General features: G+C 37.7%; 1 protein-coding gene across 1 annotated transcript in view; it reads left to right on the top strand.

Moving 5' to 3' along the window:
- The first annotated feature begins 1,864 nt into the window (after positions 1 to 1,864).
- LOC107587984 (collagen alpha-1(XI) chain-like) overlaps positions 1,865 to 17,413 on the top strand; it is a 51,132-nt gene continuing 35,583 nt past the window's right edge. Inside the window, exons 1-4 of the mRNA XM_016275968.1 lie at positions 1,865 to 2,111; positions 14,966 to 15,133; positions 15,257 to 15,470; positions 16,615 to 16,777. Of these exons, the coding sequence (XP_016131454.1) occupies positions 2,033 to 2,111; positions 14,966 to 15,133; positions 15,257 to 15,470; positions 16,615 to 16,777 (624 nt within the window). The 5' untranslated portion in view covers positions 1,865 to 2,032. The remainder of the gene's footprint in view (positions 2,112 to 14,965; positions 15,134 to 15,256; positions 15,471 to 16,614; positions 16,778 to 17,413) is intronic.

The following is a 17,413-nucleotide window of genomic DNA, read 5'->3' as shown; positions in this document are numbered from 1 at the left end:
TCATTCATTCATTCATTCATTCATTCATTCATTCATTCATTCATTCATTCATTCATTCATTCATTCATTCATTCATTCATTCATTCATTCATTCATTCATTCATTCATTCATTCATTCATTCATTCATTCATTCATTCATTCATTCATTCATTCATTCATTCATTCATTCATTCATTCATTCATTCATTCATTCATTCATTCATTCATTCATTCATTCATCCATCCATCCATCCATTCTTCCTTCCTTCCGAATTTTGAGGAAACATGGAGTAAAAAATAGTTGTTTATGCCATGCTGAGAAAACCCCCCCAAAGAATTTCAAGGCTTGGACACCTATGGGTGAGTAAGTGAGTAATGACAGAAATTTGTCATATACACGTACATATAGTGATGGCTAGTATTTTCACTAGTATTTTCAGCAGCTAAAAATGGTTTTATGTCAGTTATTTCTATGTTTTTCTGTAGTGTGTCAGTAGGAAATATCAGTTTACATTTGCAAACATTCATTTAGCCATTAATTGTAATAATCCAGTGAGATTTTAGTTTGCACAAGGACTCTGACAACAGCCAGTGCTCCACACAGAGATCTGATCTGATCATCATCCAGTCTGTCTGGAATAACATGAAGAAACAGAACAAACTGAGACAGACTCAATCCAGAAGAACTGTGGCAACGTCTCCAAGATGCTTCAAGAAACCTACCTGCAAAGCTACAGTACTGTTAAAAGTTTTAGGCACTTGTGTAAAAATGCTGTTAAATGAGGATGCTGTCAAAAATAATGTCATGAATAGATTTTCTTTTTCAATTAACTTCTATTAACTAAATTAAATAAACATTTGGTGTGGACATCCTTCGCGTTTAAAGCAGCTTTTGCCCTCAGTGCACTTGAGCATAGTTTTTCAGGTAGCTTTGCAGGTAGGTTTCTTGAAGCATCTTGGAGACGTTGCCACAGTTCTTCTGGATTTAGTCTGTCTCAGTTTGTTCTGTTTCTTCATGTTATTCCAGACAGACTGGATGATGATCAGATCTCTGTGTGGAGCACTGGCTGTTGTCAGAGTCCTTGTGCAAACAAAAATCTCACTGGATTATTACAATTAATGGCAAACTGAATGTTTGCAAATGTAAACTGATATTTCCTACTGACAGCAAAAGATAGAAATAACTGACTTAAAACCATTTTTTAGCTGCTGAAAATACTAGTGTTCTAATCATTTTGGCCACCACTGTAAATATACATTTTGAGTAGGCCTACATATTGATCTTAGCTTGCTTAGGCTGGTTTTAAGAAGGTCTCTAATTTTGAATACCTGAAACGTGCCCACAACTAGTCCTCAGGTCAGCCTTAGACCAGTAAATCAGCTTACACTCTTAAAAATAAAGGTGCTTGAAAAGGTTCTTCAAGCGATGCCATAGAAGAACCATTTTTGGGTCCACAAAGAACCATTCAGTCAAAGGTTCTTTAAGAACCATCTCTTTCTTGCGTTTTTGTAATCTGAAGAACCTTCTTTCACCACAAAGAACCTTTTGTGAAACAGAAAGGTTCTTCAGATGTTAAAGCTTCTTTATGGAACCATTTAGACAAAAAGGTTATTCTATGGCATCGTGAAGCACCTTTATTTTTAAGAGTGTAGGCTAGTTTATAATGTACTCTATGCATTTTACAGGCTACATTATAGAGGCCTATACATTACAGCAACGTCACAACACATCCAATTTCTGACACGTGTCCTCTGGAGGCACCGTTTAGCACCGGAGTCAGGAGATAAACGCATCACTGGAGGGAGAGGAGGGGACGGGGGAGAAAGTTTGGAAAGGAGTGAGAGGAGGCAGAAACTGAATGAGAGGGACAGAGCTTAGCGGTCTTGGAGGAGAGGAGGATACTCAGAGAAAAAAAGCCTCTCCATCTTGTGCAACTACAGACCGCAGCAGCACTTGCCTCCCTCTCTTACGCGTATGGCTTCTGGGTTTTCTCAGTCGTAATCTGCTGGTTGTGTGATAAAGCGCTCGAGTGGAGGTAACGCGTCCTGAACATGAGGCGTCTGAAGGAGACTGCGGTCTGCGCGATAGTGCCGCTGCTTCTCTCTCTGTGCACCACAACGACGCATGCAGGTAAAGTAGCCTAAATGTAAACGTAAAACAAACGTTTTTAACAGTGCTTTTTGTTCTCAATCAAATATCCTTTCATAATTTGAAACCACATATTTATTTCCTATGCACTTGTTACAGATGCAGCTTCAATAGTCAATAACCTTTGTTTTAGTTTATGTTGCTCAAAATGTTTTGTTACGATCTGCGGGCGTGTCGCGTTTCACTTGGAGTTTTTTTTTTAGCTTAATCATTTTATAACTAGCTTTTATTGATGGGGGGGGGGGGGGGGGGGAGCTTGAGATAAATGTTGAATAGGCTATGTTCCGCCGGTTTAAACTTGTTCATTGAATTTGAGGATGACTGATAGCCACTAAGTTTCCAAATCACTCTACCTAAGTTTAGACTGCATGTTTATTTATTTTTCCGTGATTTATTCGGTGCTTTGCAGCTATCTTTAGTGTTTAAACATAGATTAGGCAGCAGCTTATTTAAAACTATTTCTATAGTTTTCGAATAGTTTTTCAAGTATTTTTCTTAAAATGAAACTTTCTTTTTTGAACTGAGTTTGGGAGTTTTTGTGATTATAAAATGTACATGTTCAGAAATATTTGCCATCCCCATCACGACCCTACTTAACCCCACCCTCTTTTCATGTGAACAGTTTGTTTGTTGCTCAGTCTCTTCATTTTGTGAAATGCAGGTCTATATCTGCTCAAACTTTCCAGTAGAAATACATTGGGGATTGTTACAACCCTCCTTTTCTTTTTTTTAACCGATTTTGGTTATATTGTAAATAGCCTACACAAACTTGCTGATTCAAATGATATAGTTCTGTCATTTAACATCCATTACCTTGAACAAAGTAACTCATTAGTTGTCACCTCAGGAGGGTGGTGGTCATGTGTGACAGTGATTTCACCCCCTCTAATAGCTTAAACGGATGGTGTTACAATTCACAACACTTCTAGTTTTTCTATTATACCCGTTTTAATTGCTTTCACTACTCTTTTGTCTTTAGTATGCTCTATTAAGTTAAAATCATTGATCAGGTGTAGTTACCTGACTTCCATACACTCTTAAAAATAAAGGTGCTTCACGATGCCATAGAAGAACCTTTTTGTCTAAATGGTTCCATAAAGAACCTTTAACATCTGAAGAACCTTTCTGTTTCACAAAAGGTTCTTTGTGGTGAAAGAAGGTTCTTCAGATTACAAAAAGGTAAGAAAGAGATGCTTCTTTAAAGAACCTTTGACTGAATGGTTCTTTGTGGAACCAAAAATGGTTCTTCTATGGCATCGCTTGAAGAACCTTTTGAAGCACCTTTATTTTTAAGAGTGTAGCTGGAATAGTCAAGGAAGGAAATTCTCCAGCAGACTGTCATGTCATGTTTGAGTTTGCTCATGACTCGTGTCGGTTTGCTGTGAAACAGTTTAACGTTTGCTTGAGACATAGGTGAATGAGTGCTTACTGACCTACTCCACTAGATTAAAATTCCTCTTGGGCAGTTAGCCAAATCTGCTATTGTACAAATGTAGTATATATGTCAACACCATAACCCAGAGCAGACTGCAGATGTGGGCAGTTTCAATTGAAAACTTGTTTTGATATCAGCAGTATTAGTGTACCCAACACAATTAATTTATTATACAACTATAATGTTGGACTTTTCTGTATGTGACAAGCATGAAAAGTATTAAACAAATGCATTACCTACTCATGCTGCTATTATGTTTAATGTGAAATGGTCAGTGGCATGGTTATAGTGATTATATATAAAGTGCATATAATCGCTGCTTTTTTTCTGAGCATTGGGGAAGTGCAAAGTTATTATAGTAAACTGAAACTAAAATTTAAATGTTTTTTTTTTTTTTAATAAATGTTAACTTAGATACAAATATTATAAAACTTTTTATTTGGCTATTTGCCAATGCAACATACCTCATGTTAATGTAGTTTAACTTTATGTACTAAAAAATCATTCAAATTAAAGTTGAAATAAAAAATTGTGAAAACGGACATAAAAACAAATACTAAAATGAACACTAACACAACAAAATTAATAAAAAAATTTGCTAAAATGAGAATGAAAAATATAAACGTAAATTCTGGTTCAAAATATGAATAAAAAATATAATAGAATCTCAATGATAAATGGCATCTACTGTAAGCAGCCTGTAAACCTCCAAATTATGTTTTAGAATTTTCAAAATTGAATCAAAGAAACATTATGATGTAAGATATATTTCTTATTTTTATATCACTAAGTGACATTTGATCATATGGCTCTTTGCTCAGACAGTCAGATGTTCTTGCTTTCACTAAAGCTCAAGATGCTGGAAAACAAGATCATCAAGTTTCATAATGTAGCTTGAGTGCTGATGCCATTAAGGACACATAAATTAGTAGATTTTATTAGTAGATTAATTTGCAATGAATTCCTTGTATAAGTTGATCAGGTCAGAGAAGTCACTCTTCATTTCAGTATGAAGGGCATCTGCAGAGATGCAGTCACAGATGCAGTTGCAGTGGTATCACTGTGATGCAGCAGTGGATTCTGATATGACGGAGCAGGATGTGGTTAGTTGAGTCAGCTGTCGGGTATTTGCATGATCGCCCCGAGAAAGTCTGGTATTAGTTTCATGTGTTTAAACTGCAGGACTTTGTAGCCACAGTGTGTTGTCATGTCTGACATGGAGAACAAAGGCATTTTTTCTGTTTGGGTTCCTTCTGTCCCTCTTGCTCCCCATTTATATCCAGTCTATCTCGCCCATCCTCTTCAAAGGCCTTGAGTTCTAAGGCTCTGGGAGGACTATTTCTAATGTTGCATCTTCTCTTTATGGTTATGACGTGTGCCTGGGCTCTGTCGCCCCCGGTCCTCACCTTTCACACGGCCTGTTTGGGAACTCCTGCAGTAGAGCAACCATGCATGTTCTTTTTGATCCCACTGAACAAACAAATACATGAAACAGTATGGATATGAACATTTAAAGACAAGACACCAATGAGGATGGGAGATTCCACTCAAAAGAGCCCTTTCTTTCTCTAAACAGACATGCCTCCCTGCTGCTGAGGAACTTGGGCCATCAGTGCTGCTGTGCAAAATGTGTCCTCCATCCAGAAACAATACAAACATCTGGCTCACAGAAGCAGAGCTCCATCCTCATTTCTATGTGGCTATATACTGTATTTTGCATTAAAGGCCTGATCCTGTAAGAGGAGTGAGGTCCTCATTTACATTATGATACCCATGTAAACAACTTTCCACCAAAGTACTCAAGTCAGTTACTCTGGGGCCATATTTGTAACTACCCAGGAAACTATTTCTAGTCATTCAATTGCAGTTCCTGTCTGTTTGAATGGGGGAAGACTGTTGGTCAAGGTTATTCTTGAATAACATATTTCAAATCAGAAAAAATTCTATAAACAATGGTGAAATTTACAGGCTAGCCCACTTAATACTCATTCTAGAGCCGGGTTATCCAAACCTGTTCCTGGAGGGCCACTGTTCTGCAAGGTTTAATCAAGGTCTTCAGACTCACTAGAAACTTCCTGGAAAGTTTTGGAGCTAGTTGGAGCTAAACTTTGCAGGACAAAACTTTGCTGGTCCTCCAAGAGCAGGATTGGACACCCTTGTTCTAGAGTAAAGTAACCTGCAATTGGTTGTTTGGACAAAGACAAAAACATTTCCACACTTTTAAGCGACAGTAGTTGTACCCTGTTTGATCTGATTCTGAAATTGTGAAATTTTTTCACATTTCCATTAGATGAGCAAAGACTGCAATCAAAGCGATTGCCATTGGCCTATCATAGATCAAGTAGATAATCAAAGATTTCTGCACAACCAGTGACAGCAAGGGGAGCTGCAAAAATTCCAAAACACTTCAGTCTCCTGTCTTACATGTTTGACGTCCGGTCAAACATATTGCCCCGACCTGAATCACATCATTGGTCAATGTTGAGCCACTCAAACAAAAGCAATATTGAAAACACCACACAACCACAGTTTATATTGAAAATCAACCTATAAATGACTTAAAGGGATAGTTCACCCAAAAATGAAAATTCTGTCATTAATTACTCGCCCTCATGTCGTTCCAAACCCATAAGACCTTCGTTCATCTTCGGAACAGAAATTAAGAGCGCTTTTGGACCCTCTCATAGACAGCAACGCAACTACCACGTTCAATGCCCAGAAAGGTAGTAAGGACATCATTAAAATAGTCCATGTGACATCAGTGGTTCAACCATAATTTTATGAAGCTACAAGAATACTTTTTGTGTGCAAAGAAAACAAAAATAACGACGTTATTCAACAATTTCTTATCTTCCAAGTCAGTCTCCACCATCATTAACGAGAGTACTACAACGTCACTTTCAAACCACTGCAAAATCTTTTTTTCCACTGCGAATTCTGTGTTTGGGACTTTACGCCCTTACAAGGAACTTCAGATTGGATTTCGCCTATGAGAATTTGCAAACCAATAATAAATGTCACCTTTACTTACAGTTGCCGTACATTATTTAAAGCTCAGTAGTTGCGTAATGTAAAGTTCTGTCTGGTCTGTCTTATGGCGCTTTTCCACTGCGTGGTACGACTCGGCTCGGTACGGCACTGCTCGGTTCGGCTCGGTTTGCGTGTCCACTGCAGTTTAGTATCGCTTTAGAATGGGCGGGATTATTCACATGTCGTTATAGTTGCGCCGCCTCTACTGCCGCGACTCCAAAAAAACGTTTTCATTCCGCGTCGCCCCATCAAGCTCTCGCTGGATCCGCTCCTCTGCTATCAACGAGAGGAACGTCTGTTCTTCCGCAACAGGGGGAACAGCCACTTTTTGGTTGTTAAAAAAAGGTGCACTCGTTCAAAACAGTTGCGTTCGATCCTTCGCTGGCTGTGCTGATTTAAATCTAGCGGGTCTGTTTGTGTCTCATGTCGCAAGTTCAGTGACGCAGGTAGTGACGATTTTCTCCGGCCAATTCGTGATCAGCAGAGTTTACACGTCACGTTTTGGTAACGGTACGGTTCACTTGGAATCCCAACCGAGGTAGTACTAAAAAAAGTACCAGGTACCAGGTACTGTACCCAGTGGAAAACCCCCAAAAAGTGAACCGTACCGAGCCGTACCGTGCCGTACCATGCAGTGGAAAAGCGCCATTAGACTGGGAGGGTTTGTGTGTTTATTTTGTATATTGGGGTGGGGTACAGTAGTGTTCAGTGAGAGACCGAGAGATGCAGGTGTTTCCTTTGTGGACCCACTTACAGTGGGCCTTGCTGGATGTCTAACAGTGAGCAAATATCACAAAACAAACTTTACAGGGAGAGGAATGTGAAACTGAAGTGTAATGATGCTCAGCTCCCTGGCACAATAGTGCCGTCCACTCAGTAGTTCCCAGACTCTAAGTACGCTGGATACAGTATCCCACAGTGCTCCACAGCACCGTCTCTAAACCCACATACTGTTCCCACTGCCATCAAACTCTCAACACACTAGAGAAATGGACGATTCTGCAACTGAGAAATCGTAGTTTCTTTATTTTCAGCTGGGAATCTGGTTGCATGTTGAGCGAGATGGGGATGGTATTAAACAATCTTGTTCCGTCCAAACTGTGGGTTTAGTGGAGCATGACTCCTAGAGGGAAAGAGTTCGCTGCTGTGGTGGGGCAGATTGCAGGTTTTTCTAACAGCATCCAGCCCCCATTCTGAACGACTTCCAAACATTAGCGATAACATGAAACAGACCCAGACTCAAATCTTAATCACGTTTATGCTCCAAACTCTCAAAATTTTTGTAGAGCAGTTCGTCCATCTGCTTCATTCCATTGGGGAAATCTTAGTTGATTACTTCCACGCATATAACCACCATCCTACGCTTTCTTGGAAAAGTATGAACAAATGAAAAAGTTTGATGCAAGACAAACAAGGTGAAATAGGATCCGACACCACACAGAAGGAAATTTGAGATTTGAACTGTGTTTTTTGCTTGTCTAATGTGGAACAAGTGTTACGTGTGAGTTACTAGAGATTGACCATGGCTGAGGGGGCGTAAGCTGGGATAGCGTTTCTGGAGTGCCTTTGGACGTGTCTGAGCTGCATTGTCCCATCTTTCCTCGCTTCATTGCTTCTGCTGTCTATAGGGGTTGGCTCCAGGCCCCTTGAGGTCAGGGGTCACGACCAGTAATTCAATTATATCCAGCCTCAGAAGGGTCTTAAATGTTGTTTTTCACAGATTTAGTACTTATATCTATGTGATTCCAGTAGTATGTAAAATTACAGTAGTGTTTCACAGTAAGTTTCATAATAAGTAAATATATCAGTTTGTGGTATTATGTTTTAAAAAGCTGTGGAGAGAAACTCCAGACCGCCGGAGTCTTTCTCATGGTGTGGTAAATATTCCTGTGGACTTGAGTCAATGTGGGAGGATATATACTGACTGATGAACACTAAAGGGAGTTCCCGCAAATTATAGTTTATTTTACAGCTAATAATTTAGCCAAGACTCCTATCCCAAGTGCGCTGCTTTCAGTAAATAAAGACGCGGGACAATATGAGAACTGCAGAGACGGCAGGAACACAAGGTTGATGCTCAAAGGATGTTCATGGCGAGTGCAGACAGCCAGTATAAACCACAATGAATCATGTTGCAGATTTTAGTACATACTGTGCAAACATGAGATCAGTAACATAATGTTTTAATAGACTTAACCAAAGCACTTCACTGGTTCATTCAGAGTTTCATTGGATAGATTGGAAAAGTAATCATATGATATACTAAAAATAGTATTTGTAGTGTTTGAGTTGGTTCGTGGTTTTGTTTTTCTGGCCTCTTTTGGAAGCCCCCTGCGTAGGGGAAGACTAAGAGGGATGTAATGTGACAAACTCATGAGAGAGTGATACCCTTGTGAAAAAGAAGAACACTTTAGTATACAATAATATAATTAAGTGTGAACTGAATGTAATGTTTTAGACACATAACTGCATGTTAACTGCAATTAAATGAAAATGTATTATAATTTAAATTTAGATTAAACACAGCTGGCTAAAATTTAGAGTGATTTTTTTGACCAACTTAAAGAGTTAGTTCACACAAAGATGAAGTTCTATCATTAACTCAAAAAACTCACCCTCGTGTTGTTCGAAACCCGTAAAACCTTCGTTCATCTTTGGGACACAATTTAAGATATTTTTGATGAAATCTGAGGGCTCTCTGACCCTCCCATAGACAGCAAGGTAACTACCACGTTCAAGGTCCAGAAAAGTACCAAGATGATCAACAAAGTAGTCCGTGTGACATCAGTGGTTCAACTGTAAAGTTACGAGCATGTGGCGGCACCGGCGCTGACCCAGATCCGGCGTGATGACGTCATTACGCCGGATCTGGGTCAGCGCCGCCACACGCTCACGTCATGATACTGTCGGGAACGCACATCCACAAGTGACGCAGTAGAGACGAAAATGTGGAATAAAGTCGTTATATTTGTTTTCTTTGCGCAAAAAGTATTCTCGTAGCTTCGTAACTTTACAGTTGAACCACTGATGTCACACGGACTACTTTGTCGATCATCTTGGTACTTTTCTGGACCTTCAACGTGGTAGTTACCAGTGTTTGGGGTAACGCATTACAAGTAACGCGAGGTACATAATCAGATTACTTTTTTCAAGTAACTATTAAAGTAATGCATTACTTTTTAATTTACAAGAGAATATCTGAGTTACTTTTTCAAATAAGTAACGCAAGTTACTTTTTTGCAATTTATTGATTGATAGCGCTCCTGTCCCCATGTTGAGAAATCAGAAGATGCTACTGTAGTTCTAAAATAAATATGAATATGCATTAATTAATCTCACTCACAAAATAAAAAAAAGATTCAGTATTCCTCAAAATGAATTAAAAAAATGCTCAGAATATACTCAGAATATAACGCAAACCTACAATAATTAAATGTTAAACAACACAAATATCCTTGCTTTGACCTAGAAACACACAGCGTCTCCCTGACATGGCTGCTTCAACACTAACTGCGGTTACTGAAACCACGCCTTCTTTCTTTGCGTGAACATTTGGGCGGCATTATGCTAATTTTTCCACATAGTGAGGTAGATATGTGGAGGCGTGTTAGAACGAGTCGTTTTAGGGGGGCGTGGCAGAGTCTTAACTTTGATAAAGAATATCTCTTTGGTTTTGAGATTTTAGTCTTTGCAACTTCAGGGATCTTATCTATGCACAATCAGCTTGTAACACTCCAAAGAGAAAGGAAAACTTGAAATCGCAAGTTTAAAACTTTAAAAAGTAATGCAAAAGTAACGTAACACATTACTTTCCATAAAAAGTAACTAAGTAACGTAATTAGTAACTTTTTTATGGAGTAACGCAATAATGTAATACATTACTTTTAAAAGTAACTTTCCCCAACACTGGTAGTTACCTTGCTGTCTATGGGAGGGTCAGAGAGCCCTCAGATTTCATCAAAAATATCTTAAATTTTGTTCCGAAGATGAACGAAGGTCTTATGGGTTTCGAACAACACGAGAGTGAGTAATTAATGACAGAATTTTCATTTTTGGGTGAACTAACCCTTTAAGTGGGATAGTTCACAGAAAAAATGAAAATTCTGTCATCATTTACTCACCCTCATGTTGTTCCAAACCTCTATGAATTTCTTTCTTCTGCTGGACACAAAATAAGATATTTTGAAGATATTCTGTTTGGTTATATAACAGAAAATCTAAACATAAACTTCCTTTTGTGTTCAGCAGAAGAAAAAAATACATACAGGTTTGGGTTAACTATTCTTTTAGTCCAAAGTGCTAGATACACACATAAATGTGTTTATGGGGTGAGTAGGTTCACTCATCAAGCATTCTAAGTAATTTGCAACTCACATAAATCTTGAATTCATTCAGCAGTTATTTGAGGTGATGCTGGAAAGGCGCCTCCACTGGATAAGTCCCCCAGACGAAGCATTTTGTGGGGATGTGCCAGACGGCCGCACCCAGTCCCAGACAGGTGTAGGTGACATAGCTACAGGTAGATCTGTGAGAGCAGCACTTGGCGAAGCGTACAGGTGAATAAAACAGACAGGTAGCACCGCCTTGGGTTTCACAGCCTCTGATGAATGTGATTTGTAGACTTGGCTCAGGTTTGGCTCTTGGCGGATATACAGAGCATCAGCATGTTGCTTCTGGACTAGCTCCGGATATCCAACATGGCGTCCAGCCACCTGCCCCAGGCCCCTTCATGATGCTGGGGGAGGATCATTCCCTAGACCTCAGGAGATCTCAGTAGAGAAGGGCCTATTTTGTAAAGGATTTGTTAAACAGGGATTATTTTGGGCATGTTTTTTTCAGTTCCTATCCTACTACTTATGCTCTTGTAAACGCATTGACTTTGTGACCATTTAAGGTTATTTGTAGGCATAATAGCCTAATTTCCCATGCAATATTTCAAAAATTGGTATTCCTACGTACTGTACTTCACTGAATATTTCAGTTGGTTTGAAATATTATTGGTTTAATGTCATAAATGTTGATGCATCTTTAATTAGCATTTCCTTAATAAGTAACATGACGGTCTGTGTCTGGGATGCTTTGTTTTGAGAGCATTCAAGAACATGTTCACTATGAGCTGGGTATCTTGGGAATGTGCTGAAAGAATTCTCACTCAGAGGAGGCATTTCTCCTCCTGTCCTCAGATCATTAGGCCACTGTTATTACTGTCATGTGAATTTCTCTGAGGTCAGAGGGCAGATATTTAACAGCGCACTGATTTACCCATTCCCTCTAGAATTTCATTCAAAGTATTTGGTAAACAAGTTATACTGTCACTTTGAGCACAAGGTATTATCTTAACAATTAGTGGGTTGACATGACGTTTCAAATTGTGATACTGCAACTTGAAACACTATACATCATCTAAAAGTATTGTAAGCAACATTTTTATAATTGTATTATTTTTATGTGTACAGTTTTTAATGTATTAAATGAGAAACTACATGGAATATTTCATTTTGAAATTCATATGTCACATTGCAGGATTTTAAAATAATAGACAAGTACAAAAAGCTAAAATGTGATTATTTTCTAACATTTTTAAAGAAGAAAACGGTGTTGCACAGTACTGTTCAAAAGTTTGGGGTCGGTTAGACTTTGTAATGCTTTTGAAAAGAGTCTATTATGCTCACCAAGTCTACATTTGTTTGGTAAAAATACAGTAAAAACAGTAATATTGTGAAATATTATTACAATTTAAAATACCTGTTTTCTATTTTAATATATTTTCAAATGTAATTTATTCCTGTGATGCAAAGCTGAATTTTCAGCATCATTACTCCAGTCTTCAGTGTCACATGATCCTTCAGAAATCACTCTAATATGCAGATTTGCTACTCAGGAAGCATTATTATTATTATCAGTGTTGAAAAAAATTGTGACGCTTAATATGTTTTTTTGGAATGTTTTGATACTAAAAAAAGCATTAGTTTCTTTCAAAAAATAAATCTTACTGACCTTTTGAACGGTTGTGTACATATATATTTCAAAGGCATTGTCAGGGGCAGTTTCTTGTTTTGTTAGACTTCACAATTGACTGGTTTTGGATTAGAAAGCAGTCAGAATTATGGTTTTGGTTGAGATGTCGAGTCAGAGTCCTGTGATAATTGGGCCTATTCTGACGCAGATTACATGGCTGCTCAGTGCTCAGACATATAAACACCACTGACTTACTGACCTGTTTTTTTCATGCACTTATGTGTATGCGTCTACAATTGTATGTGTACATACAATACACTCTCTCAAGTGGCTGTATTTTTCCAATCATCCATATCCCACTTAGTTACACAGACAGATTTACTGAACTGTCAAATACATTTCACCTCAGACTGATGGACTTAAACCAGTGAACATTAACAGATGTGTTGGGTTGGGTGGCGCGTTTATGCGTGTTTGTGAGACAATGGGCAGTGAGCCGAAAACTTCATTTACTTACAAGGTCTGTGTAATGAAATATATGGCACAACATATTGACACAACCCTTTCTGAAGTACGGTTAAATGAGTACCTGATGTTTTCCATTGTGTTTGAGTCTCGGCCAGATTTTAGCACTGCCTTTTACTAGTCTGTTGCCATGCTTTGAGCCAGCCCAATATAAAGGCATCTGCTAAACAAATAAATAATGATATGAAATTGAATACATTTTTCAGGCAGGTAGTTGGTTGGCATGGACAAGCTCTTCCCACATGTTTAATTAACAGAGGAGAGAAAGGAGCGCCATGGAAACAGGAGGGCAATTTAAATTTAGGATCCTTGTTTCAGCTGACACACATGCCAAAAGTTGTGGTTAGTCAAAAGAAACCCCCCGGTTAGCTTCATTAGATTAACCTGTGCAATTAGAGAATCATTAAAACTGTAATTCAATAAAACATCAACAGCAGTTATTTCTAAATGCTATAAATTGTTTTCTTACGACTTTCCTGTAAATACATTTCAAGTGATCGTAAACATTAGATAGTGGAAGTCGTGGAGACATTTTTAAAAGAGGTGCTGACAGGTGTCACCTGTCAGGTATGTGTTTAACTATCTCAGGCTAGACTTTGTGTCATAGCTCTATCCCATAATGACACCCCATCCATAACCAGCTGGGGCCTTGATTTGAACGTGACTGCAACTTGAAGCTTCCAAGTAGATCGACACACTTTGAGTTGGCTGCAAATCAGCAAACTAACGGCAGCCAAACTCTCAGCTTGTTGTTCGATCTTGCCGTGACCCAAAGGGGATTGGCTTAGTGAATAATACAGCTGCAGGGCCATCAGGCTCTAGTCTTGTGCTTTACATTCCTCATAGTGTTCATAACTAGTATCATTTCGATACATGCAACATCGAACAGACTTTCCAGAACTTTTTTTGCCAAGCACCATAGTTCTTTAGCCCAATCATACTCTTTTCAATACTTAATAGTATTGAATGTGCACTTGTATTGTACTTCAGATTTAAAAAATATATTTTTAGAAAACTGTACTTGCAGATAATCGAATATTAATGAAATAAAAGACTGTTTAAGTGTACTTACATAGAATATACTTTCATGACTATGTATGTAAGACTTAATTGCACTTTGCAATATTGTCAAATTCAAAATGTTTAGAGGTTTACTTTAACATACATTTTAAATCATTGTTTTAATCTTTTGGCATGATTTTCATAGTCAGCACATATTCTGATGTGTTGATTAACATATTGAAGCACATCTAAAGTGCTTTATAGTCGTAATATATTTTAAATGTACTAAATTGTAACTTCATCATTATAAAGGTGTGATTACAGTACATACATATTATGTACAAATATGACACAGATTGCAGTAATAATGAATGACATTAAAGTACTGTACACTGCAGTACACTTTAACCATAATTCAATGGCAACAGGTAATTATGAAATTACATTTACACATGTACTTAAGTCCTACTTAAGTGGTTTAAAAAAGCACTCTTAAGTTCAGCTAATTGCATTTAAAATAAATGTAAACTTTAATACATTTTGAATTATTTGGAATTACCTTGCAGTTAAGTCCCTGAAAACATTACATTCAGTTTGCACTGAAGTATATTCGATTAAAAAGTATATTATTTCCATAATAAATACTCTTTCAAGTTTCTTTTATTGGATTTGTCACCATGTCAAATTAACAGATATCAATTCAGATGTTATGAAATTAACATTCTGCACTGTTAATACCCAAATAAACACCTCCATCAAACAAGTGCCTTCAACTAAGATAAGTTTTTTTTTCTTTTTAGGATACTAAAGTGTTTTTTTTTCACGAAGTAGTCTGTTCATGGCAGCCTGCAAATGAAACTTAAAATGTGTTCTCTTTTGCCTACAGCTAATCTGATCGATGTATTACGGGTACTGGAGCTGTCTGAAGACATGGAGGGAGTGTCAGTGGAGGCCGGCCTGTGCACCGAAAGAAAGGACACATCAGAAACAGACATGGCTTACAGGATCGACAAAAAGATTCAACTCAGTGCCCCAACTAAACAGTTCTTTCCAGGTATGGACTCTTTGAAACTTATTTTCACAACCCTACAAGCATTTGAGGCCATAGGATTTTTCTGAAGCGCAAATTCTACAGGCATTGTGAAATGTGAACAATGCTTTGCTGTTTTCTTTATAGATTCTGCTTTCCCTGAGAACTTCTCTCTGATGACCACTGTCAAGGCTAAGAAGAACTCTCAATTCTTCCTGGTGTCTTTGTATGATGAGCAGGGAGTCCAACAGCTGGGGCTGGAGCTTGGCCGATCGCCTGTATTCCTCTATGAAGACCACCAAGGCCAGCCAGCTCCAGATCTCTACCCCATTTTTAAGAAAATCAATCTGGCTGATGGGAAGTGAGTGTTTTAATGCATTCCTAGTAGCCCTGAAGTGCTCTGAAGTTTTCTTTGTTTGTAACCGATAATATTTGACATTCACATTTTACTTCTATAATCTGATGTATTTCATAGCTAAACAGGATTTTTATTAAATTTAATACATTTAATAAAAATACTGAAAAATACTGATAAATGCCTGAATAGCTAATATAGCTAACAGTATATTGGTTATTGGTAAACATTAAGGCAATGTGGCAATGTGGCCTTGGTGATGTCAGCGGAAGAGGAAAATCGTTCTAGAGGAAGAGAATGTCATTACATTTTCATGAATTTTTCACAGTAAAACCGGGAACACAGATTAATAAATCTAAACAGGAATCAGAAATAATCAAAGAAAAGTGGAAAAAGTGGTTAGCTGTATGTATTAAATGGAGACTGAGTGAGTACAAAATATTCAAAGACCCCGTATTTTTACAACAGGTATTAATATTCATCATCCGTGGTCAGATATTATGTGATCTGCTGAGATAAATTTGCAAATTTGACCAGATAAGAATGTGTCTGTGATGCATATTTATGAATAAACGGTCATTCTTTGTTGCTCAAGATACATCAGAACATACTAGTGTTTGCAGTACAGACACAGTGATCTTAAAACTACCTCTGAATATGGCTTGAGTAATCTGATCACAAAATATTTTGGACTGTGTTTAGACTAATATTTATTTATCTTTAATCAGATCAGCTGCGATTGTTGTTACTAGGTGTAAACAGAGCCAAGTAGAAACCTTTTTTTGTCAAATAGTGTTGGTAATATTAGTATTCACAATATTATGCACTGTGAATCATGCCTTGCATTCATTAACACATTATTACTAGTAGACGTATTCCAACATGCATAATTGTTGGAGGAAGAGAGCTATTTTAAAATGTGGCTCTTGAAGAATAAAAATACATTTTTCAACTCCTGATCTGGCTATGGTACCACAGCATCACAGTGTCCATTTATAGAATGTTCTTTCACATTTAAGCGACCCATAATCCACCTCTAATAGCCATGCCCCTGGAAGAGCAGTAAATATCACTTTTACCCCTGGGTTACTTCTGTGATAAAGCTCTGCTGTTGTTGACACTGATTAACCTTGCTGTCATCCCTTCTCAGATGGCATCGGATAGCCTACAGCGTGGAGGGCAAGTCTGTTACGCTCTACCTGGACTGTAAGAAGGAGCAGACGCTGGAATTGATGCGTGGAGAGAGCCCTGCGGTCAGCACGGACGGAGTCGTTGTTTTTGGGACGCGGCTGCTAGATGAGGAAGTATTTGAGGTATGAAATGGAATACAAGGAAATGTATTACACAAATAGTCCAATTAGGGCAGGTTAAGGTTTTCTTAAGGCAAGACACCACAGGTGAGGACTGTAAAATGAAACTAATAGATACCAATATATACTCATTTGATTACTCACAGTACATTAAGACTGTCAATGTTTTTAGGAATGAAATGGTTCATAAGTCAGTTGAATGTTATGTGAACAAACGCCTCTGTAAAAAAAATTCAAAATATAGATAAAAGATAAAATAGATAAAACTGCATTTAAAGATATTAAAGGTATTGAACTTGAACTCTATAAATGAAAACAGATGAAGTAGATAAATAGAATGAAATAGATAAAATTATAACAAATTGTCTTTCCACTATTCTGAATGAAGACATGCTATGGAAGCAAAATAGACCAAAATATCAAAATAGACCAAAGCATGGCCTGTAGTGTCTTGCCTTAAAGGGTTAGTTCACCCAAAAATGAATCCATGAAATACATCATTTATGTACTTCCAAGTGACAGTAAAAGACAAAAAATCTCACAAAGAAATGTCTGTCAGAACCATAATGCTTCTGTAGATTTTACTTTTGTAATATTTATAATTTTTATTTCAAATAATGATTCTTAATACCTTATTCT

The sequence above is a fragment of the Sinocyclocheilus grahami genome, unplaced genomic scaffold (genome assembly GCF_001515645.1).
Source record: "Sinocyclocheilus grahami isolate Dianchi unplaced genomic scaffold, SAMN03320097.WGS_v1.1 scaffold97.1, whole genome shotgun sequence".
In the NCBI taxonomy this organism is placed as follows: Eukaryota; Metazoa; Chordata; class Actinopteri; order Cypriniformes; family Cyprinidae; genus Sinocyclocheilus; species Sinocyclocheilus grahami.
Note: the sequence above shows the minus strand (reverse complement) of the source record. Positions and strands in the feature narration are given on the sequence as shown.